Source organism: Nansenia antarctica (assembly GCF_963989245.1).
Source record: "Nansenia antarctica genome assembly, chromosome: 3".
In the NCBI taxonomy this organism is placed as follows: domain Eukaryota; kingdom Metazoa; phylum Chordata; class Actinopteri; order Argentiniformes; family Microstomatidae; genus Nansenia; species Nansenia antarctica.
Genome location: NC_137688.1, coordinates 70,785,271 through 70,809,355, shown reverse-complemented (window position 1 = coordinate 70,809,355; position 24,085 = coordinate 70,785,271). Strand labels below are relative to the sequence as shown.

The 24,085-nt window shown below is 47.1% G+C and overlaps 1 protein-coding gene and 1 long non-coding RNA gene across 2 annotated transcripts in view; both read left to right on the top strand.

Annotated features, from left to right (window-relative positions):
• emilin3a (elastin microfibril interfacer 3a) overlaps window positions 1-5,416 on the top strand; it is a gene marked incomplete at both ends in the record, with an annotated part of 6,552 nt that extends 1,136 nt beyond the window's left edge. The window contains 3 exon segments of the mRNA XM_080527502.1: window positions 1-72; window positions 1,387-2,012; window positions 3,237-5,416. Coding sequence (XP_080383628.1) covers window positions 1-72; window positions 1,387-2,012; window positions 3,237-5,416 — 2,878 coding nt within the window.
• Window positions 5,417-16,019: 10,603 nt separating this feature from the next.
• LOC308153344 lies at window positions 16,020-17,183 on the top strand. Its single transcript, XR_013937363.1, has 4 exons — window positions 16,020-16,101; window positions 16,238-16,364; window positions 16,464-16,550; window positions 16,858-17,183. It is a non-coding gene; the product is annotated as an uncharacterized lncRNA (long non-coding RNA).
• The last annotated feature ends 6,902 nt before the right edge of the window (window positions 17,184-24,085 follow it).

Genomic DNA, 24,085 nt, shown 5'->3' with positions numbered 1-24,085 from the left:
GGACGGGGCCGTCCCCTACGTCAAGGCTCAGTACAACAAGTGTCCCTGGGGACAGAGGTGCCCCGCCCTGCTGTGAGTCCTCATCGTGAACCCCGCTGTACCACGTTCTAATGCTTTGGTCCTCATGTCGGGATCTGATGGAATGATCAGACTTTGAATGATCTGACCTTTCTTTCGAAAAATGTGAATACATTTCCGCGTTGTTGAAAACCAACGACACATCGCTAGTCAACTAACACAGCTTGTTTTGTGAGCCTGCTAACAATGTAAAGTAGTGTTCTAGTTAACTAGGTAGCAGTGGGGATTACTCACCCAATCCACTGCGTTGTTGCAGTATTTTGGCTTGACTAGCGAGTTTGTGTTGTGATTCTCAACGACGTTGAAACTTAGTTCTGTGTTTCAAAAGAAAAGTCAGAACATTTCGATTTGTTGCCGACTTGCGGACCTAATGATCAGACTGTGTCACAAATGTGAACACTGCTGTCACTGCAGTAGCAGGCCTGGGCTGCTGGTCAAGGTTGGGCTCAATTCTACATTTCCTATATGCATTTCATTAAAAGACATTCAAAATTGTAATTGGACCTTCCTGAATCAACCGGAATGGAATTGAGCCCAGCTAGTGACAGCCATTGGCTACTACCAAGATATCCATGACAACTATCTATAAAACTGTTAGAACAACAACCCCCTTTTCATGCTTCCACTGTTCCACCTCCACTACTATAATTAATAATTTTAATAATTTAATAATAATAATAATTTTGCCATTTAGCAGACGCTTTTAATCCAAAGCGACTTACAATTACGAATTACAGGGACATTCCCCCTGGAGTAACTGAGGGCTAAGTGCCTTACTCAAGGGCACACTAGTAGTGGTGTGGTTTCAGGCGGGATTTGAACTCACAACCTTCCGATCACAAGTACTGCCATTCAATAATGACTCAGAAGCTTTAGAGAAGACAATATTGTGGGGGGATACAGCAGGGGAGGCTGCTCGAGGTAGAAATCGGAGGACGGGCGTATCGTTGGAATGAGGAATGGAATGAGGAACGGTATCAAACACGTGTGATTACAACATGCCTGTCCTCTGATGGAGCTTTATAAACAAGCAGAAGGATCTTGAAATCTATTCTGAACTTAACAGGACGCCAGTGTAGAGTCTCTAAAACAGGAGTTAAATGAGCTCTTCTGCTTGTTTTGGTTAAAACTCTCGCTGCTGCATTTTGGGCTAATTGCAGCTAGCCAATAGCTTTCTTCGGAAGACCAGAAAGGAGACCGTTAGAATAGTCCAAACGGGTAATAAAAAAAGCATGCATTAACACTTCTGCATCAGCTTGTGTAGTAAGTAAATGTAGTAAGATATGGGTGTTGTTCTGTGGCCCTCAGGTACCGTCTGGTGTACAAACCCAACTACAAGGTGGCCCACAAGACCCTGACCGGCCTGGAGTGGCGCTGTTGCCCTGGTTACCACGGCTATGGCTGCATGGAGGCCTACCACCAGCCAATCAGGATGATGCCACCCTTCAAGGGTCAGCCGGTCGTCAAGGGAACCCACTGGAGCCGGGCGAAGGGACCCCCCCCTCCTCCTCCCAGCAACGTGAAGTCTTACCCCAGACATCACTTCCTGCCTCCCATGACCCCCCAGTACCCAGGCTCCTCCTCCTACCACCACTACCCCTCTCAGCCAATCACTGGCCACCACCACCAAGAGCCTGAGCCAATCGCTGACCACCAGGAGGAGTCTTACCCCTCTGAGCCTGAGCCAATCACTGACGACCACCACCACCAAGAGCCTGAGCCAATCACTGACGACCACCACCAGGAACCTGAGCCAATCACTGACGACCACCACCCAGGGTCGTCCTTCGAGTCTTACCCCTCTGGACCAATCACAGCCCAGCACCAGCAGCCTTACCCCTCTGGACCAATCACAGCCCAGCAGCAGCACCCAGAGCAGGAGTCTGTCCCTGAGGAAACAGCGCCCTCCGGTGGTCAGGATGATGCTGTGGACGGTGAGGCTGGTTGGCTGGCTGGTTACTATGGTTACTGTGCTGGTTACTATGGTTACTGTGCATAGACAGGACAACAGTAGGCTACCACATGAATATTGCAGCACCCTTAAAAGGTCACGATTCCTGCTGTTAGCTTTTTAAAAAGAAGCTAACAGCAGTAGCTAACTGTTAGAAGCTAACAGTTATTTAACCTTTACTATGGGTTAGTCCCACTGAGATAACATCTATTTTTTCAAGTAAGGCCTGGAACAAGGTTTAAGAGTTGATTAGGGTTGTTCTGATGATCTATCATCATCATTCAATCTAAATGTTCCTAACAAAACGTATTTTCTTGTCTGTCTAATTTCCCAGTTTTAGCTAACTAAATATTGACAAAAAAGTTAAAGTCAGTTACGATGGCTGTGTCTATGAGTTGTGATGGTGATATATTTGATCTTTGATAACTCTTTGCTCATGAATATTGCTCCATTACCATTTAGAAGGAGAGACAGGGTACTCTCTGTTCTCCCCTCAGAGTGTCACTGTGTGGTTTAACACCTGAACAGCCGTGCCTATTGCCCCTACTATAAAAGCCGCCTCTGGGGTCAAATTACCATAGTCTTTACAATAGGAAGCTGCTACTCACACACAACGACCACTAGTTGGCGCGTCTTGTAAATTAGCCTGCCTCCTACACAGAAAAACTGCAAAATATCTTCATACTAGCTTATCCTGATGTGATTTTGAAAATGTAAGGATACTGGGTGGTAGAACGCACATGTCTAGGACAAGTCATGAAAGGAGGGTCCTGAAATTGGATCGAGTGTAAAGATATACATTTTCTTTTACTCACATGGCTGTTCTAGTGTTAACCATCTCCCTCTCTCCCTCCCTCCCTCCACTCCCTCCACTCCCTCCCTCCACTCCCTCCCTCCCTCCACTCCCTCCCTCCACTCCCTCCCTCCCTCCCTCCACTCCCTCCCTCCCTCCACTCCCTCCCTCCCTCCCTCCACTCCCTCCCTCCCTCCACTCCCTCCCTCCACTCCCTCCACTCCCTCCCTCCACTCCCTCCCTCCACTCCCTCCCTCCCTTCCTCCACTCCCTCCCTCCCTCCACTCCCTCCCTCCCTCCCTCCCTCCACTCCCTCCCTCCCTCCACTCCCTCCACTCCCTCCCTCCACTCCCTCCCTCCCTCCCTCCACTACCTCCCTCCCTCCCTCCCTCCACTCCCTCCCTCCCTCCCCAGGCCAGTCTCTGGACAGTGAGAGCGCTGAGCGGCTGGACCACATGGAGGAGGACGTGGCTCGTCTGTCCCAGGGTCTGGAGATGCTGCGCGGCGCCGTGGCGGGGCTGGAGGACGGCCTCCGCGCCTCGCTACGGGAGGACGCCAACAGGATGCTCTCCGCCCTGCTGTCTGCCGCCGGCCCCGCGCCGGCCCCCGCCCTGGCCGCGGCCGTGGGCTTCGGGGACATCCCCGGGGGGAACCCCGAGGGGGAGGAGGGCGGGCTGGGGGGGCTGGACGGGCGGCAGGTGTTCCAGGGGCTGGGGGAGCTGACCAGGAGGGTGGAGGAGATCCGGACGGAGCTGACGGCCAAGGCCGCCGAGATGGAGGAGTTGAGGGGCACGGTGATGGGCCACGAGGGAGCCCTCAGGAAGGTGGCGGGGGTGGGGGGGGCGGCAGGCCTGACAGGGACCCCCCTCCTGGACGTAGGAGGAGACCCCCAGAAGCAGAAGACCCTGGAGGAGAAGCTGGTGGACTCCAGGCTGGCCGGGGTCCGCGGGGAGATCCTGGGCGGCTTCGAGAGTCGCGTGGAGACCGCAGAGGTCCGCTGCGAGGACAAGGCGGCGGAAGTGCGGAGGCAGTGCCACAGGGAGCAGCGGGAGAGGCAGGAGTGGCTGGAGCAGACCCTGGAGGGGAGCGCCGCGGGACTGAGAAAGGAGCTAGGAAACGCCCAGGCTCGGATCAGCGGCCTGGCGGTCGCAGAGGGCTGCTGCGGACAGGTGACCGGCCTGGAGGAGAGAGTCCTGCTGCTGGAGCGCTCAGTGGCCGGGCTCAACCAGTCCCAGGGCCACCTGAGGGGGGAGCTGACGGGCCACAGGGACCACGTGGAGGGCATGCTGGAGGGCCGCCTCGGCTACGTGGAGGCTCGGCTCAACCTGACCGTGCGGGTGACCGGAGGCGGGAGCGGAGGGGACCAGGGCACAAGGGGGGGCCAGGGTGGTACTGAGGGGTACCCAGGGGGCCTGGAGGCCCATCTGGAGAGGAAGCTGAAGGCCCTGGAGGGTCGCCTCCTGACGGCCGTGGAGGAGCTGGGGAACGCCTCCCTGCTGGAGGGCCACGCTGTGCCGCCGGCGCCGCAGGACACGGAGCTGCTGGAGGCCCTCCGCCGCCGGCTGCAGACGGACCTGGAACCGTTGCAGAAGCGTCTGAGCGGCCTGGAGCTCCTCTGCACCTCCTCTCTGCCGGCCGCCCAGGGAGACGCAGCCGCCGCTCCCTGGGCAGCGGAGGAGGAGGAGGAGAAGGAGGAGGAGGTGAAGGTGCTCCTGGACGCGCAGGCGGACCGTGTGAACAGCCTGAACGCCACCCTGCAGAACCTCCTGGTCCGGCTGTCCCAGAGGGAGGAGAAGGAGGAGGTGGAGGAGGAGGTGGAGGTCCAGGGGGAGCTCACGCTGCTCCGGTTCAACATCCGCTCCGTCAACGCCACGCTGAGGGGCCTGAGGAACTCGGTGGTGTCCCTGGTGCGCGAGGTGGGCCACGCCAACGCCACCTGGCTGGAGCGGGAGGGCCGGTTGGCCCAGCAGGTGAGGGGCGTGGTCCAGCTGGTGGGGCGCCAGGCGTCCATGCTGGGGGCGGGCGAGCGCCGGCTGACCCGGGTGAAGGCGGAGCTTACGGAGCTGAGGAGGCGGCTGGCCGGGGAGCTCCAGGGGTGCCGGAGCGCGGCCATGGGGGCCCAGAGGGGGGTGACGGAGGTGGGGGGCCGCGTGGCCAGCGTGGAGGGGCAGTGCCGGGGGCTCGCCCGCCTGGCCGACGACCTGGAGGGGGTCCGGGCGGAGCTGGAGAGGCAGCAGCAGCAGGCGGGGGGGGGAGACGGCGCGGGGGGGTACCACCTGGCCCGGGTGGACGGCACGCTGAGCAGCCACGCCCGCCAGCTGGCGGAGCTGAGAGACGGACTCAGGAACTGCACCTCCTCCACCTCCGCCTCCACCCAGACCTCCATCCCTCCCTCCACCCAGACCTCTTCCGCCCAGCCCCCCACCCAGCTCCCTGTCCACACCGCCACCCAGACCTCTTCCGCCCAGCCCCTCACCCAGCTCCCTGTCCACACCTCCACCCAGACCTCTACCCATCCCCCCATCCATCCCTCCATCCAGCCCCCCGCCCAGACTCCCACCCCCCAGCCAGCACAGCCCAGAGGGGACCATTAACCTGCCGTCCGACCCATTGTTGCTACGAGACGGAGGCCAGTGTGCTGCTTAGTGCAGTGGAGGCTGCTGGAGTTAGAAATCGGAGGACGGGCTCATCGTAACGCCTGGAGTGCCTGTTCTACCTCCAGCAGCCTCTCCTAGGGGAGGGGCCATAGAGCCCAGAGACTGTGATTGGTGGAGGCTTTAGATGTCTGTGATTGGTGGGGACTGGAGACGCTCCTGTCCCACACAGTTTAGTTTAGCAAAGATGTTTACACTTTTTATATTGATTGATTGATTGATTGATTGTTTGTTATTTGCTGTTGTTTAGTACTGTACTGTATGTGTTCATGTGTTCACAGGTATCCATGATACTACGTTTACCACAGTGTTATGTTGTACGATTGTTTTTGTATTTTGTATTTTTAAACTGTTTAGACTGTTTTTATAATAAAGAGACTTTTATCATCACTGTTGCTCTTTGGTATATAACTTATGGTTGCTCTTTGTATATACATATAGTTATGGTATATAGAGTTATAGTATATAGAACTTGAAGACCAGGGGCCAGTTGCATAAACATAGATTAAGACTGGTCTAGGCCTTTGACTAGTCTTATATTCTAAGGTTAGACCAGTCTAATTAAGACTGCCTGTTGCATAAAAATTAAGACTGACTTATTTTGAGGTTAGAAAGTTAGCCACCTTCCCCCCCCGGCTAAGCTTGACTGAAGAGCTGTGTTGCTATGGGAACGAGTCAACCTTAAGTGTCAGTTGGAAAGGTGTTTTAATGCAAAACGACTGACGAGCCTGCACACAAACACATCCATTGTGTATGATTTAGCTACGATTAACGTTACTCGTAGCTGGCAAGCCCATGGTTTATGGAGCAGTTTGGTTTTGTTTGTCAAGTAGCTAGCTAGCCCCACAGTTCAATCTAGGCGTCAGTTATGGGGCTAGTTACTAGCCCTAGCCGCTAGTAGCTAGCTAACACTGTAACTCCAGCGCGGTAAACTATGGAAACAGGTTAAAACTGCTAAGCAGTATACATTTCTCCACATTATATTCCTCCAATAGCCTATAGGCTACATACGTTTTCAGCAAAAGAAAATGTAGTTGATCTCTCATTATCTTCTGCCGCTAAGTGGAGCTGTTTCGGCCGCCATGTTTCTCTTTTCTTATATAGGTAAAATAAAAAATAAAAAAAGTGTCTTATTTTACCTAGAATGCATTGCGTGACACAGGCTATCTAAGTCAGTCTTACTTTAGTCACTCATAGGTGAGCTTTATGTAACAGCCTGAGTAATACACCTTCTGACCAGGAGAAACAGCCTTACTGCAGCTTCGAACAATGTTCAACATGGAAAGTGTGACACATCTCTACGGCCACTAGAGGGCAGCAGAGCAGCATTAGATCACAGGGGTAGTGGTGGTCTAGTGGATAGTGAGTTGGACTTGTGATCGCACGGTTGTGAGTTCAAATCCCGCCTGAAGCCACACCACTACTAGTGTGCCCTTGGGTAAGGCACTTAGCCCTCAGTTACTCCAGGGGGAATGTCCCTGTAATTCGTAATTGTAAGTCGCTTTGGATAAAAGCGTCTGCTAAATGGCTAAATTAAATTAAAATGATCACAGCATCACCCCTCTACTGACACTGAGGAGGGTTAAGGTGCATCTGTGGGCAGATGCAAGAACATATTGAGTAAAGGCTAACCCATCTATCCATCTATCCATCTGTCTGTCTGTCCGTCTATCTGCCTGTCTGTCTGTCTGTCCATCTATCCATCTATCCATCTGTCTGTCTGCCTGTCTGTCTGTCTGTCTGTCTGCCTGTCTGTCTGTCTGTCCATCTATCCATCTGTCCATCTGTCTGTCTGTCTGTCCATCTGCCCGTCTGTCCATCTGTCCGTCTGTCCATCTGTCTGTCTGTCCATCTATCCATCTGTCTGTCTGTCTGTCCATCTATCTGTCTGTCAGCCTGCCTGTCTGTCCGTCTGTCTGTCTGCCTGTCTGTCTGTCTGTCTGTCCATCTATCCATCTCTGTCTGTCTGTCTGTCTGTCCATCTATCCATCTGTCTGTCAGCCTGCCTGCCTGTCTGTCCGTCTGTCTGTCCATCTGTCAGTCTGTCTGCCTGTCAGTCTGTCTGCCTGTCTGTCTGCCTGTCTGTCTGTCTGTCTGTCTGTCTGTCTGTCTGTCTATTTGTAGATATTATTTATCAAGGGAGAATGACGTGAAATAGAAAAGCTCTCTCTCCTCTCTCCATCTGTCTGTCTGTCTGTCTGTCTCTCTCTCTCTCTCTCTCTCTCTCTCTCTCTCTCTCTCTCTCTCTCTCTCTCTCTCTCTCTCTCTAATCCACTTTTCTTCTGAGCATGGCTCTGATTTTAGTTTATGATGGGTGACCTTCCTAATACTAACCACCCCCCCCCTGGCGGATTAGGTGATCAGAGGCACCTGGTGAGTGGCCTACTTAAACTGGCTGCTCACCTTGTTTCTCCCTCTTCTCCTCCTTCCACCAGGTTTGTTTGTTTTGAGCTTAGGCTCGCTTTAGCGTTACTTTTACTTTAACACACCCAACATCTACACTACACCTTCCACTCATCCATACACTGCATTCACTACTGATGATACTGACTAACATATCTATTGTTATTTTAAGTACTTTAAGTTAGTTAATTAAATAAATACTTTTGTTCTGATTTGATTGAGATTGATTGTTTATTTAAGGTAAGCCCCTTTAAAGCTGTGTGGTCTCCCCTTATTTTGTGTACAGTGCCTTGAGCCTGGGCTGTTACATGGGGGCTCGTCTTTATGAGATCTTGTTGAGTATGGCTCAGTAGTGGGTCTGTATTCTGTCTGTGTGCTGTATTTCGGCATGTTTGGGGAGATTCACACGTTTTTTTGTTAAAGGTTGTTGGTTTGTGGTGGATTGAGGAGAGAGCATTGGTCCCAGGTTTGTAGTGTGGCTCGTGGTGAGTAACCTGGAGTTTAGTGGTTGACTTACAGTTGTGCATGCGGGGTGGGATGACCTTGTGTTTCGGAGTTATTTCCCATGGTTTTGTTTTTTGTTAGTTTGTTGTTTTAGTTTGTTGTTTTTGTGCAGGGCGGCAACAAAGACCCACGGGGGGTCCAGGGGACACACCCAGAGCACGGGGGGGTGATCAGCATAGCTGAGGGCCTTCCTGCTGTTCTGTGCAGAGGACAGCACTCTGTGTAAAGGGCTTCAGTGGTCTGATTTTGGACGCTGGAGCAGTGTTTAAAAAGCCCATCGCCAAGCTGCATGAAGATTTTGAATTTATTTTGGTGTTCTCCTGGTCTGGTGAGGTTATCCTATTGCACAACGGTAAGGTCAGCAGTTGAGTTCTAGGTGCTTGGCGTTGTTTTTGTGGCCTTTGGTTTGTTTAGCTGGTCAGCCTGTCTGGTCGTGTTGTCAGGATGGCTTCTGTTGAGGAGTTTTTTGGTTCTCCTTCTGATCACCTTCTTGGTCTGTGTTCGAAAGAACAGCTGTTACAGATAGCTGAGCATTATAAGGTTGAAGTAGGTGATAAACGGGTAAAATTAGATGCACTTAAATCCAATTTGAGAGAAAAACTAGTGGCGACTGGTGTCCTTGGGATGGAGGACAAGGTTGATTCGGCGGGTTTGGATTTTGAGCAGCGTAAAGAGTTGTTGGCCATGCAGTTTCGTCATGAGGAGTGGAAGCAGCAGAAGGACGCAGAACTCAAATTGGAACTGGAAAAAATTAAGCTTCTGTTGGAGAAGGATAAGTTGGATGTGGAACGGTGTAGACTAGATTTGGTTAGGGAAGGTAAATTGTCTGATCTCTCCGGTCGTGGGGGGGGGGGTTCTACTTTTGACATTGTCAGTAATTTAAGGTTGCTGCCAACATTTGATGAGAGGGATCTCGATACCTTTTTCTATTTGTTTGAGCGGGTTGCAGATGTGCGGGCGTGGCCTGACACAGAGTGCACTTTAATGCTTCAATGTGTTTTTACGGGGAAGGCACAGGGGGCATATTCCTCTCTAAATCCTGCGGACGCTAGTGATTATGATAAAGTAAAAACTGCAGTGTTGAAGGCGTATGAATTAGTCCCGGAGGCATACCGTCAACGGTTCAGGGAGTGGCGGAAAACTGATAGTCAAACCTATTCAGAGTTTGCGCGTGATTTAGTGTCTCATTTTGGTCGTTGGTGTGTTGCGTCGGGCGTGGGGACGTTTGATGAGCTATGTAATCTGGTGATTCTGGAACAGTTGAGAAATGCTTTGCCTACCTATATTGCTACGTATGTGAATGAGCGCAAGGTTAAAACGCCTTATGAGGCGGCAGTTTTGGCTGATGAGTTTGTTTTAATGCATAGGAGCAGATTTGCGGAGCGGCGTACTGATACGGAGGGGGGCTATAACAGTTTTCCTGGGCGTTCGAATTTTTTTAGGCCGGCTTCAGAGCCTGCGTCCGGGAGAAGGGACCGCAGTAGTACTACCTGCCATTATTGCCAGTGCACGGGTCATTTGAAAGACGAGTGTCCAATGCTGACATCAAGGCCTAAGTCAAGTGGGTCGCAGGCAGTGGTGTAGTCTACGTGATACGCAGGACTACGCCGTATACCCACTAGGAAAGGCCAAGGATTTGCGTATACCCACTTAAAAATGCGCGAGGATACGTAACGGCGTTTTGTGACAAAACTGTCACACTTTCATTTATAAAATGTACCCCGTCTGTGTTACGAAGCACTTGAATTTTGGACGATTGGGACTGACTATAGCGTCATAGGCTACACCATCAAAGGGGGGAGATGCGACATGAAATATGTCAAAATGCAGCACTATCTTGAACAGATCAGCCTTATAACATGTAATTTATATACCGGTATATATATATAACGTTAGACAGGGAGCAGATTTTTATGGCGTTCCGAAATGAACAATATGAGGCTGGGAGGGAAAAATCACTGTGTACATACATCTACTGATGCCTCTGGACACATCTTCAGTGATGTTCCTGGAATCATCGGGCGTTTCGGGTCTTTCAACATCATACACCCTCCTCCAGGTGACCCAGCCGGGGCTGATCAGACCCCAGCTTGTGTCCAGATGGCTAACTAGCTACCATGACTCCATGGCTCTCCTCTTTTGAGCCACAGCCATCTAGAGGCTCTCTCTGCCGCATTGGTGGTACTGCGGATGGCTCTCCTCTTTCTCTCTCCATCGATGCCCAAACTGCTGAAGGCTCTGGCCAAGGAACGGGCTGCAAATCCTCTGCAACCAACCTCTACTGGGAAACACCTTGCTCTCCAACCAGCTTGCTGGCAGTCACTGACCAGTCCCGCGTACTTGGAGAGCTTCCTCTCAAAGGCTTCTTCCAAGCGGTCTTCCCACGGGACTGTCAGTTCCAGCAGCACTGCTTGCCTGGTGGACTCAGACAAGAGAACAATGTCTGGTCGCAGGGTGGTGACTACAATGTGGCTGGGGAACTTCAGCTGATGTTCAAGGTCAACCAACAGCTGCCAGTCTCTTGCAGAGGTCAAGATGCCTGCAGATGTTTTCCTGGCAGGGGTTGGCTGCTCCCCAGCTCTGACAAAGGCGATGGTTTTCTTGGAGGGTCGGAACTGCTTTGCCCACACAAGTCCTGCGCTGATGGCTTCAGCAATGGTCTTCAGGACTTGGTCATGCCTCCACCTGTACCGTCCATCTCCAAGGGCCCTTGTACAGCAGCTGAGGATGTGTTCCAGGGTTCCTCGCTTGGAACACAGTTGGCATGCTGGTGTCTCTGCTATGCCCCATGTGTGCAGATTTGACGGGCTTGGAAGCACATCATAGACTGCCTGGATGAGGAATTTGATGCGGTGAGGCTCGGCTTTCCAAAGCTCAGCCCAGGTCACCTTCCTCTCAATTGCATTCTCCCATCTCGTCCAAGCTCCCTGTTGCTTCATTCCCACTGCCTTGCAGGTTCTTGTCTCCTCCACTGCTGCTCTCACCTCCTCCTGAACAAGGCGGCGCTTTTCCTTCCCCCTGGTGTTCATTTGGGGAGTTGGAAAGGATCCAAGCCCAGCTCGACCTCGTGTGACCACTCCCACCAAGCTCCTGTGACGCAGCCTCGCCTCTGCCTCTTGAACAGCTTCCTCTGCCCTCCACTTCCTGCCAGTCCTCACTTGGATCCCTGCATTAGCCACCTTCGGATCACTTGAGTCCCTGTACTGAACCACTTCTCTGGATTTGAAGGGCAGTTGCAGTTTGTTGGTGTTCCCATAGAGTGCGGTGCTGCTCAAACTCCTTGGTAATCCAAGCCATCTCCGGAGGTGGTTGCTGACCCTCCTCTCTAAGGTCTCCACTGTTGAGATAGGGACCGCATAGACAAGGAGGGGCCACAGGATTCTGGGAAGAATGCCATGTTGGTAAACCCAGGCTTTAAACTTCCCGGGTAGGCCTGACTTGTCCACGGATTTCAGCCAGCCATCCAACTCAGTGCAGGTCGACTGGATGGATATTGTGTCTCAGAGAGCAGTCAAAAACCTTGCCCAAGCTCTTGACTGGCTTCTCTGTGATAGTTGGGATGGCTGTGCCTGTGATGGTAAACCGGAACTTGTCCTCCACTTTCCCTTTCCTCAGCACCATCGATCTTGATTTGGCGGGTTTAAAACGCATCCGGGCCCACTCCACTAGCTTTTCGAGTCCCTTCAGAATCCACCGGCAGCCTGGGACTGATTCTGTCGTGACTGAGGTCATCCATGAATGCCCTGATGGGTGGTTGCCGTTGTCCGGAATTCGTTCGGGGCCCTCTGCACTCTGGCTCAGCAGACTTGGTGAGCATGTTCATGGCTAGGGAGAACAGTGTCACAGAGATAGTGCACCCTGTGATGATACCGATCTCCACCTTGTGCCAACTGGATGTTATTGCTCCTGAAGAGACCCTCATCCTGAAGTTGCTGTAGTAATCAGCGATGAGGTCTCTACACCTGCTGGGGACATGATGCTTCGTCAAGGTGAACTGAACCAGCTTGTGTGGAATGGAGCCGAATGCATTTGCCAGGTCAAGCCACAACACTGACAGGTTGCCTTTGTTCTCTCGGGCCTCCCGAATGAGCTGTGTCACCACGCCGGTATGCTCCAGACAACCTGGCATTCCTGACACACCGCCCTTCTGGACGGATGTATCGATGTAGGTGTTCTTTGCCAGGTAGGTACACAGCCGTCTGAAAACAGTGCTGAAGAAAACCTTTGCCTCAACACACAGCAGGGAGATGATGCAGAACTGGTCTAGCTGAGTGGAGTTTTCCTCCTTCGGGATCCAAACCCCTTCAGCCACTCTCCATTGTTCAGGTATCCTCCCCCTTCTCCAGAAGACTCGCAGGATACCCACTTGAACTCACAGTATACCCACTTGAAAAAACTAGACTACACCACTGGCTCCACAGAGACACGCCACACCCTGTCAAAGGCTAGCTAGACCCAGGGCTCAAGTCTCACGCATTGGGCGTGAGACACAGGCATTTCAATCCGTTCACACGCTCACACGCCACACCTTGTATTTCTCACGCAGAGAAATTACCAGGGGCGCCCACCAAGTTGCGCCGCTATTTGTTTAAAATAGAACAGGTAGAGAATCAAATGAGTTCCCTCTGGTTCCCCTAGAGTTCAGAAGGCCACGCACCAGCTAATCGAATAAAAAAATATAGCTACCGAACAGCCAATCAGAAAATAATAGCATTGCTGTATCCGGGTAACATTTTGATATTCCCGCTACAACAAACAACGTTCTGATTCCAACGACACGGGCTGACTGGAGCTATTGATTCAGATGCTCGCTACACAGAAGAGGACAGATTATTTGAATTGATCATTCACATCTCGAAGTGGCTACAGACTGGTCGACGTGGGAGAAGACCATATCCTTTGACGCTGAGACTGTGTTTTTTTTTTTTTTTTTACAAATTGATGTCATTTATCAGATCAGACCCCGTCCTCCGCACACGCACACACAGGCACACACACACACACACACACACACACACACACACTGTTAACACATTTACTACACTGAACATTCATTCACAAACTGCCAGTCTGACGACCTAGACTGGAACTACAACACCCATCTGTTGAAATCATGTTTAGCTGCAGGCAGCTCAGTTTTCTCATGTTACCCCCCTCCTTCGCACCCTGCACTGGCCCCCGATAGCAGCTCACATCAGATTCAAGACCCTGGTGCTTGCCAAGACATACTACTACTTTGAGACATCTACTACCCCCCAGCACTGTGTCTCCTGAGACACCTGCTTCCCCCTACACTGTGTCTCCTAAGACTTCTACTTCCCCCTTTGTACTGTTGTACTATCACGACGACTGCCAATGGCCCTGGGCCTGAGCTAGATTACTCTTCCTGCTACGACTGGTGAATTGATGATTCACTTGCTTAGTCAAATGTATTGATTGTAAGTCGCTTTGGAAGAAGGCGTCTGCTAAACGCCGAAAATGTAAAAGCTTTTCCTATCACCTTCTTCTAAAACCTAGTTTTTTTAAACACCTTGTCACATTAAAATAATGACATTGAAAAGCATGTTTTTGCCTAAATATCATAAATTATATTCTAGATTTGGTTCAGTTTATTCTGGAATAATATAATAATAATAATATATATTATTCATTAATATAAATTATATTATTAATATATTTTAAGTACCCTAAATAAAATAATATTAGCATAACTTGAAAATATGACTCAAGCCATTATTTTAAAGGTGACGACCTGCTCGTTTGTATTGTATAACAGATCACCCTTCAATGTATAACTGTTTACTCCTTATGACTGGCAGGCAGGCAGGTGGAGGCAGGGTTGCCAGATGGGCTGGTTGTTTTGGTGGATTTAGCGGTTTTTAGACTGTGGTTAGGCTGGGAATTGTCAATCCCATCTGGCAACCCTAGGTGGAGGGTCACTTGTGGGCTCGAGCTGCGGTTGGCAGTTACAGTTTACCTCAGACTCAGCAGCCCTGACGACAGACAGCTCACCTTTAATATCCTTTTAAAAACGTCATCTCTATCTTTCAGGTTAGTGACATGTCAACAAACACCTCTGCAGTTAGACTAGGCATATACCAGCTAACCCGAATATGTAGATGGTGTTAAAGGTATTTTGAATGATTGATTGGAGTTGGCTTGTAGAGTTCGCTTGCTACGCTAGGCTAATCGTTCGTATGCTAGCTAGGAGTGAAAACCGAGTGGGTTTTGTGGCAATAATATTTTCATGATTTGGAGTCAAATGTAAATGTGGCTTGACTCCATGGGTACAAATGTATACCTGTTTCCGATTATGTGTTGTTTATTAATATGTTACGTGTTTTTTTATTAAGTTGGTTGAACTATATATGGTAAAGTCTATTAGCTAGCCCGGTGGGCGAATTTGCGGAACCTAGGATGGTATGGGGAAGGTAGGGTAATACCGCTACCTGATTGGTTGGCGAAGCACTCATGAAGAGCCCCCTCATTGGCTGACGACTCCCTGGCAACTGCCTGGGATGTGCGTTCGTAAATTCGCTCTGGAATCTGATCAGCACTCGTGGAATGCCTCTTGTCCAATCAAACTACTTGGTCCCTTTATGACGTTGAACACAGCGTGCGCTCCGGCACTCTCGTAGAGAATTTACGAATGCAGCCAGAGATTGCTTACTAGCATAGCTCTTTCATTTGATGTCTTTTTTCTTTTTTCAGCTAACGAATTCATCACTAATTTCTGCTCATTTCATTTTGGCTAACAGCATGGCCTTCTCATTGGGGTCAACGTGCACTCCCACGAAGACCACTGCTACAATTGGGGAGCTGCAACGCTTTGAAGACACTGGTAGGCTAAACACGAGCTTTAAGAAACCATTGTGAAATATTCCTGCACTCATCTCTTGAAAGTCCTTAAGATCTTACAGTGTGAAAAAATTAGGACACTACATCAATATTTGATCTTTTAAACAATATCTATAGATAAAGGTGATGTAATTTAAACAAAAACAATGAAACAATGAAAATGTAACTTATCATGTATAACAAAATATGAACAAAGATGCCAATTCCTACTGAGGAAAAAGTTAGGACACCCTATGTAGGGTGTCCACACAAATCATTTTGCTTTCACTTTAGATTAAAATAAATATGTCCATCACATAGAGAATTGCATGAGAAAATCATGGTTCAAAAGTGATCAAGGTTTACCTCTTTACATGCTAATTACTGGAATTTATATCAATAGAATCTAGAACTAACAAGGTGTCACTGCTATGCAGAAATGGAACACACATGATGTGATATCTTTTAAACTATTCATTTTTATTACATAAAACTATAGCCTATCTGAATTTTAAGACTGAAGATGTTTCAAGTTTTATTTGTTTAGTTATATTGCCACCATCTCTCAATATTGTTAAAATTAAAATCAAATGTCCATATGTTAAAATATTGAAAAAGACAAAGATTTTCTTAGGATGTCCTTCCTATCTTTTTCACATATTCCTATCTTATATACTATATGTACTGTATATTTAAAAAGAACCACACTTTACCCAACGTTTGAATTGAGTGATGTTGATTTCTCATTCACATTTCTCTTACCATTGCTCATAGAAGTGAAAGATGCCAGTGACCCAAACAAAGTCCTTCAGTGTCCATATGACAAGAACCACCAGATCCGTGGCAGCCGCTTCCCATACCATCTGATCAAGTGCCGTAAGGTAAGAACTGTAGTGCTTGTCGTGGAATAACTGTTGGAATAACTACTGAGTAGTCTGCCGTTGCAGACATTGAAATCTCAAATGAGATGTTCTCAAATATGCTCTTTTTCGTAAAGCATCTTTTTCGTCTTTTTAGAATAACCCAGAACTGGCCAAGACATTGAAAACCTGCCCTTTCAATGCCCGCCACCTGGTGCCCAAACGTGAGCTATCACACCACATCCAGAACTGTGAGGACAGGAGATCTGAAGATAGCGAAGACCGTAAGATTTAAATGTTGTTGTATCTTCAATGATACTATCTTTGTCAATAAAACCCATTTGCTCCTTGTAGTGAGTCTAACCAGGTTCTTTGGTTAACAGTGGACAGTGCTGAGGTGAAGAGCAAGTGGCACGTCCCTGTCAGCACCTGTATACCAAACACCAAATGTGAGGAGGACTGGGATGCAGGTCGGTACTCTAGTGAGCTGGGCCTGTGATTAATTCAAGCCCAAAGATGCTTTTATGACTTTAAATGTGAGTGACTAAATATCCCAGTGTGAAGTTGATGCACACTTGAGCCAATGCAAATTTCAGATGTACAGATGCCGTGCTAATTAAGTGACATTCTGATCATTTCTATGCATAACTGAATGCATTGGGGAGCTGTACCTAATTCGGGCAACCATTTAATTTTCAAAGCATGCCCAGCAGGGTGTGGAACAAGGAAAGGTTATTGTATGATGTTGTAATAATAATGCTGTTTCTGTTGTTGCAGAGGCAGATGACGTTGCGTCTCCTTTCGTGTGGGGCGTGTCCACACACCTGACCGATCAGCTCCCATTGAAGCCATAAGGCCTTTGTGGAGTTGACTGAGGAGGGGACAGAGGCTGCCGCCGCCACCGGAACGATGGTGGATAGCTACTGTATGCCCCGAGAGGAACACTTCACCACAGACCACCCCTTCCTCTTCTTCATCAGACACAACAAGACCAAGTCCATCCTCTTCCTCGGCAGGTTCTCCTCTCCCCAGTAGAGTAAACCAGCACGAGAATAAAACACAGGTTCCTTTCTCTTTTAGTTTTTTTGATACTGTTCCATATCTCAAGGTGCAATCCTATATTTTTTTGTATTATCTGTTATATGTGAAAATACGTGTGTAATTTTATAACTCGTTCATATAAATGAAAATTAGCATTGACACAACAATATACTGTATGTATAAGATGTTTTGCTGCAATAAAAAACATTTGAAACATAAATATTGTCTTGTTATTTTGTACACCATAGGGGTAAGGTAAATAGGTAAAACACACCTGGGGGGGTATTCCACGTAGGGTGATTAACTCTGATCCAGGTTTAAATCAGATCCGGGCGCTAATTTCAGCTTCCATCAATGTGGCTCAAATAATTCGCTGCAATCCTTCTGAGCAAACCTGGTAGCGAGCAGGTTTACAGGCTGGTTTAGGTAATACGTGCGTCAAAAATGTCTCACAGATGGAAACTACATCCCGAACGACAGTTCCGTCAAGTGTCTTTTAGGAAATATTAGTTCCCACTTTTTACGAGATAGATAGATAGATACTTTGACTGATAGATAGATAATTTGATATTGTGAAAGTGTGATCGATAAATAGATAGATAGATAGATAACTTGATATTTTGAAAGTGTGATAGATCTTTTTATTTTTTATTTTACCTTTATTTTACGAGGCGAGACAATTAAGAACAAAATTCTTATTTACAATGCCGGCCTGCAATAAGGGGAAAGGGGAGGGGGGCTGAAAGATAAAACATGTTAAAAACAAAGCACAATAAGCATTAAACACATGCATGCAACACAAACAATACAACAAAAGCACCAACGGACATCAACAATGGAACACAACAGCAAGCACAAAAAGCAGACAGGCAACACAAGACACTTTTCTCTAGTGAGCTGGGCCTGTGATTAATTCAAGCCCAAAGATGCTTTTATGACTTTAAATGTGAGTGACTAAATATCCCAGTGTGAAGTTGATGCACACTTGAGCCAATGCAAATTTCAGATGTACAGATGCCGTGCTAATTAAGTGACATACTGATCATTTCTATGCACAACTGAATGCATTGGGGAGCTGTACCTAATTCGGGCAACCATTTAATTTTCAAAGCATGCCCAGCAGGGTGTGGAACAAGGAAAGGTTATTGTATGATGTTGTAATAATAATGCTGTTTCTGTTGCAGAGGCAGATGACGTTGCGTCTCCTTTCGTGTGGGGCGTGTCCACACACCTGATCGATCAGCTCCCATTGAAGCCCACATAACTCGAACCCGCCTTTATGACGTTGAACCCAGCGTGCGCTCCGGCGCTCTCGTAGAGAATTTAAGAATGCAGCCAGAGATTTATGGTTTGAGAAAGGAGAATCAGTAGTAATGATATAAAAGGAGATTTGTGTATTGTGATTTGGGAATATGGGAATTAGATTAAGTAACATTACAATAAGATATATTGTAAGAACAATGAATATGTTTATTGTGAATAGTTGATTATTGTATATATTCTTTTTTTTGGTAAGATTTTATTTTTACACAAAACATTATACACACCACATCCTAACCTAAATACACCACAACATGTATACGCACCCATTACTTGACAAACATCACAATACATCACAGCTTGACAAACCTCACAACACATCTCAACTTGACATACATCACAACGCATCACAGCTTGACATACATCACCACACATCACAGCTTGACATACATCACAACACATCACAACTTGACATACATCACAACACATCACAACTTGACATACATCACCACACATCACACCTTGATATACATCACAACACATCACAACTTGACAAACATCACAACACATCACACCTTGACAAACATCACAACACATCCTAACATCCCAAAGCCCCACTTTTTTAAAACCGTCTAAAGTTTATCCCAGTTTACCCCCTATACTTATCTAACTAATATTTCTAATGCATAATCTAATTAATCTCTTAGTACTATGTTTCTTGCACTATCTTTACGTCTTAGCTAAGGCCTTCACTATCTCTCCCCATATCTTTTCAAACTGATCTTTCTTATTATTGTCTATGGCTAAATTCTTCTCTATATTGGTATAATAAAGAATTTCGTTTTTCCATTGTTGTAGTGTTGGAGGTTTACTTGATTTCCAACTTCCAAGTATTAGTTTTTTTTAAATATAATTGATGAGTACATAATTATCCACCCCCTAGGGTATCTTACTGTGGCTACATCCTAGAAAAGACAGATTGAAGGATCAAATTTGAATCTTTCCTTCTGTACCCCTGAGAGCCAATGTTCTATGTCAACCCAGGTTTTCTGTACTCTGGGACACTCCCAGAATGCGTGTATTAGTGAGTCTTTTTTTCCACACTTTAAACAGTTATCTGATACATTACTATAATACTTATGGATTTTATCTTGCGTGTGGTAGACTCTATACATTATTTTATATTGGATTCAATGTAGATTTTCATTAACTGTCATGTCATTTGTAGTATTCCAACACTCTTTCCATTTTAAACCTATATCTGTTCTTCCTAGTTCTCGATTCCACATCTCAATCCTACTTTCTAACAGTTTTTCAGCTACATAGGTCTTCTGTAGAGTTCTATACATTTTACCTATCAAATTCTTATCAATTTCTCCATCAAATATGACATCCTCAATTGTACTCTGCTGCCCAAATGATTTTAAATTAAAATTTAGATTTATGTAGCTTCTTAGCTGCATGTATCTGAAATATTCAGCGTTGGCCAACTTATATTTACTTTGGAAGTCGTGCCATGGAATAATGGTATCCCCTCCTACTAAGTCGTTTATAGTTTCTATTCCCCTTGTTCTCCATGTAGACCAATTTATTGTAGCATTGTTATTGTATATATTCTTATACTTCAGTTGGCAGTTACCCCGAGACTGACAGTAATAATAATAAAAAGAATAATAACAACTTTTTATTTGTATAGCACTTTTCCTGCAAACGTTGCAGCTCAAAGTGCTCCAAGTAGCCAGTGAGGACAGCCAGCTCACCTTTTGTTTTTATTTATATTATTTACTATTATTAATAATATTAGTTATTATATATATGAGTTAATATATAATTATATTATAATATAATACAGGGCTTGACATTAAGCTTTTTCAGGTACTTGTCCTTCGGACAAGTGAACTTATCTTGTACTTGTCCGAGAGCTCAAGTTACTTGTCCAAATCCAAAGATTTTGAAAAAGCAATAAATATTAATAATAATTTATTATACTCTCACCGGCCACTTCATTAGGTACACCTTTTCAACTGCTTGTTAACGCAAATATCTAATCAGCCAATCATGTGGCAGCAACTCAATGCATTTAGGCATGTAGACATGGTCAAGACGATCTGCTGAAGTTCAAACCAAGCATCAGAATGGGAAATAAAGGTGATTTAAGTGACTTTGAACCTCGCATTGGTTGTTGGTGCCAGACGGGCTGTTGTGTGATATTATAGTGTCAATATGGACCAAAATCTCTGAGGAATGTTTCCAGCACCTTGTTGAATCTATACCACGAAGAATTAAGGCAGTTCTGAAGGCAAAAGAGGGGGTCCAACCCCAAGGTGTGCCTAATGAAGTGGCCAGTGAGTGTATGTGTATGCAAATAACACATTGGACTACTATTGAATCCTTCATTTTCAAATGTATTCATTAAAAGATATTTTGTAATTATTTAAAATTGTTACAATGGGGTAATCAGTGATTACCCTAACCCTAACCCTTTTAGATTAAGATTGGCCACAAAAGGGATGAATATTTACAAAACATGCTTGTAACCAGTGGTGTAGTCTAGGTGATACGCAGGACTACGCCGTATACCCACTAGGAAAGGCCAAGGATTTCCATATACCAACTTAAAAATGTGTGAGGATACGTAACAGCGTTTTGTGACAGAACTTTCACTTTCATTCATAAAATTCACCCCGTCTGTGTTACGAAGCACTTGCATTTTGGACCATTGGGACTGACTATAGCGTCATAGGCTACACCATCAAAGGGGGAGATGCGACATGAAATATGTCAAAATGCAGCACTATCATGAACAGATCAGCCTTATAACATGTAATTTATACATATATATATATAACGTTAGACAGGGAGCGGATTTTTATGGCGTTCCGAAATGAACAATATGAGGCTGGGAGGGAAAAATCACAGTATACCCACTTGAAAAAACTAGACTACACCACTGGTCGCAGGTAAATCCAGTTGTCTGTGCTGCACCGTGTCCGGTTGTTTCTCCTCAGTTGATGGTCCACTCAGTGGGGTGGGATCAAGTGGGTGGTATTGGATATGCTGCGTTCATGTCACACGGGTTTGTTTCGCTGGTGGCCGGTGGTGAGAAGGTCCCTGTTAGGATTTTGAGGGATACGGGGGCTTTTGACAGTTTTGTTCGAGGGTCAGTGTTGTCATTTTCAGCTGACTCAGCTACGGGAAATTCAAAGTTAGTCAGGGGGATGGGAATGAAAATTCTGTCTGTTCCTCTGCACAAAATGCAGCTTTTCTCCGATCTGGTGGAGGGAGAAGTAGCGATTGGTGTTTGTCCTCAGTTGCCGCTGGATGGCGTTGATGTCATTCTCGGTAATGATCTGGCAGGGGGCCGGGTTTGGGCGGACGGTCCTCCACTGGTTGTGACGCAGGTGCCGGTAACAGGGTCTCCTTCACAGGGGCCTCGCCTGAAACGTCATAGTTCGGGCTACATAAAAACTTGTCACATCTGTCAGCTTACCAGCGGCGGCTGGTGCTAAACATTTTGGGTGGGGCACAGCAGTGTTTCCTCCAGGATTTTTCACATTAGTGGCGGGGGGGTCCTCTTTCGCGTGCACAAATATTTTTTCGCGTGCACGCGCACGTTTACCCGTACCTCCGCCGTTCTGTTCGTGGTGATTTTAGAGGCAATAGATTATTTTTTTTATATTATTACTAACACCAGAAGACAAGACATACAAACTGTGGTGAGCTACATTGCTTGTGTAACATTAGCTAGTAGCTATCCATTTTTCACTCATACACGGCCGGAAAAGTGAACAGAAATACAACGCTGACTTACGGTGGTATCTTGCGGCTGTCTTCACAAAGAGCTCCAGGATGCTTTCGCTTGAGGTGCTCGTTCATTGCAGATGTACTCCTGTGATAGGCCATTTCATTTCTGCACAGTTTACAGACCACCACATTGTTTCCTTTTTTGTAAAAGCCGGAAATTGCAAAACGTCAGACTTAACAACCGGATATTCAGGACGCACATTTTTGCGCCCCGGCCTAGAAATAGGAGACAGCCAATTGGAGCGCTGCTACAGCTCACGTGTAAGCGAAAAGTATTCGGCCTGCCATAGACATGCATTGACCGGCGCCCCGACGCCTCCCCCTATGTATTTTAACAGTGAATTTTACTCACACACAGATAAAATGTTTATTGTATTGGAGGATTTTTAATGAATGCTGATAGGCGCCGACAGAATATCAGCCGCATTTTGTGAATAAACAATGTTTATTTTTAAAAAAAACTTTTACAAATCGCAACTAGGAAGTGAAGGTGGGGAACTAGGAAGTGAAGGTGGGGGCGGCGCCCCAGCGCCCTCTATCGGCCAGCCGCCACTGTTACCAGCAAACCTAATCAGGGGTTAAAACCTGCACCTCTTTGTCCGATTCCAGCAGTCGGTCAGCCGTTTGAGCACTTAAGAATCGATTGTGTTGGTCCATTACCTCGGTCAAAGTCGGGTAGCATCTATTTATTGACTGTGATGTGTCAAGCAACCCGTTACCCTGCTGCATATCCGCTCCGTACTATTACTGCCAAATCTGTGATCAGGGCTCTGACACAGTTCCTTTCGGTGTTTGTGTGACGGTCGGGATTATTACCGCCGCCTTGTAGGGGTTACAAAGTACTTAGTCTGGGGAGGACTGAGTGGGACAGGATCTAGGTCCCCCACACCCAATACCTATGGCCTCAATGTTCAGGTGAGTGAGCAAGTTGTTTCCTGTTTAGTAGCTTGGGTTAACGTCAACCTCTTAGACGGGGTAAAGTGGGCTTTAGTAGGTGGCCGTGAAAAGTGTGTGCAGTGTGTGCGAGGTAAGTGCCGAACTGACCTGACACTACCCCCTACTTTACCTAGGTCTATCTAAACAGGTGAGGCGCCCCTACCCCCAGGTAAGTAAATGAAATGGGAAATTACAGCTGTTATTCCCTTCAAATGTTTACTCAAGAATAAACACAGAGCTTATGGAAACTTATTCAAACACAAAACGGTTAACATTTGGGTCAAGAAATTAAATATGGTATGGTTTCATTAATACACTGGTCACTAGCAAGAAATCACATGAAAGGCAAATCAATGCATACTGTTGTGCCTCCGAATCTGACACGCCCCCGTGAGCCTCGTTCTGGCGCCCCCTCCCGGCCGGATTGAGTGGGCCGGATCTCTGGCTCTGTTTTCAGCAGGTGTGGGCTATTACCGTTCAGCCCAGCTGTCCCAATCACCACCTGGACAGCCGCCTACTTAACCCTGCTACAGACAGAGATCAAACGCTTGAACATAACTTTCGGTATGGACTCCCTCGGACTTCTCTCTTTTGGATTTCTCTCCCTGGCTCGACCCCTGGACTCCCCTCTGGACTACTCTCTCATGGATCACTCTCCCTGACCCGAAAAGGATCTCGGACTTTGCTCACTAGGGTAGTATCGCAGCACATAATACAACACCCCTGACCTCATACACGCACACACACATAGTATAATTACACACCCCATAACTATCGCCTGCATCACACCTTTTGTTTGTTTTTCCACTAGTTAGTGTAGGGCCTATTTCTTTGTTTATATTTTCCATAATAAATCATTATATATTCTCCTGGCCTCTGTCTCTGTTTCTCTGGGGTTCCACCACATTTGGCTTTCCAGTTTCAAGGTGTGCATAACAGTATGTCCAAGCCAAAATGAGCCAAG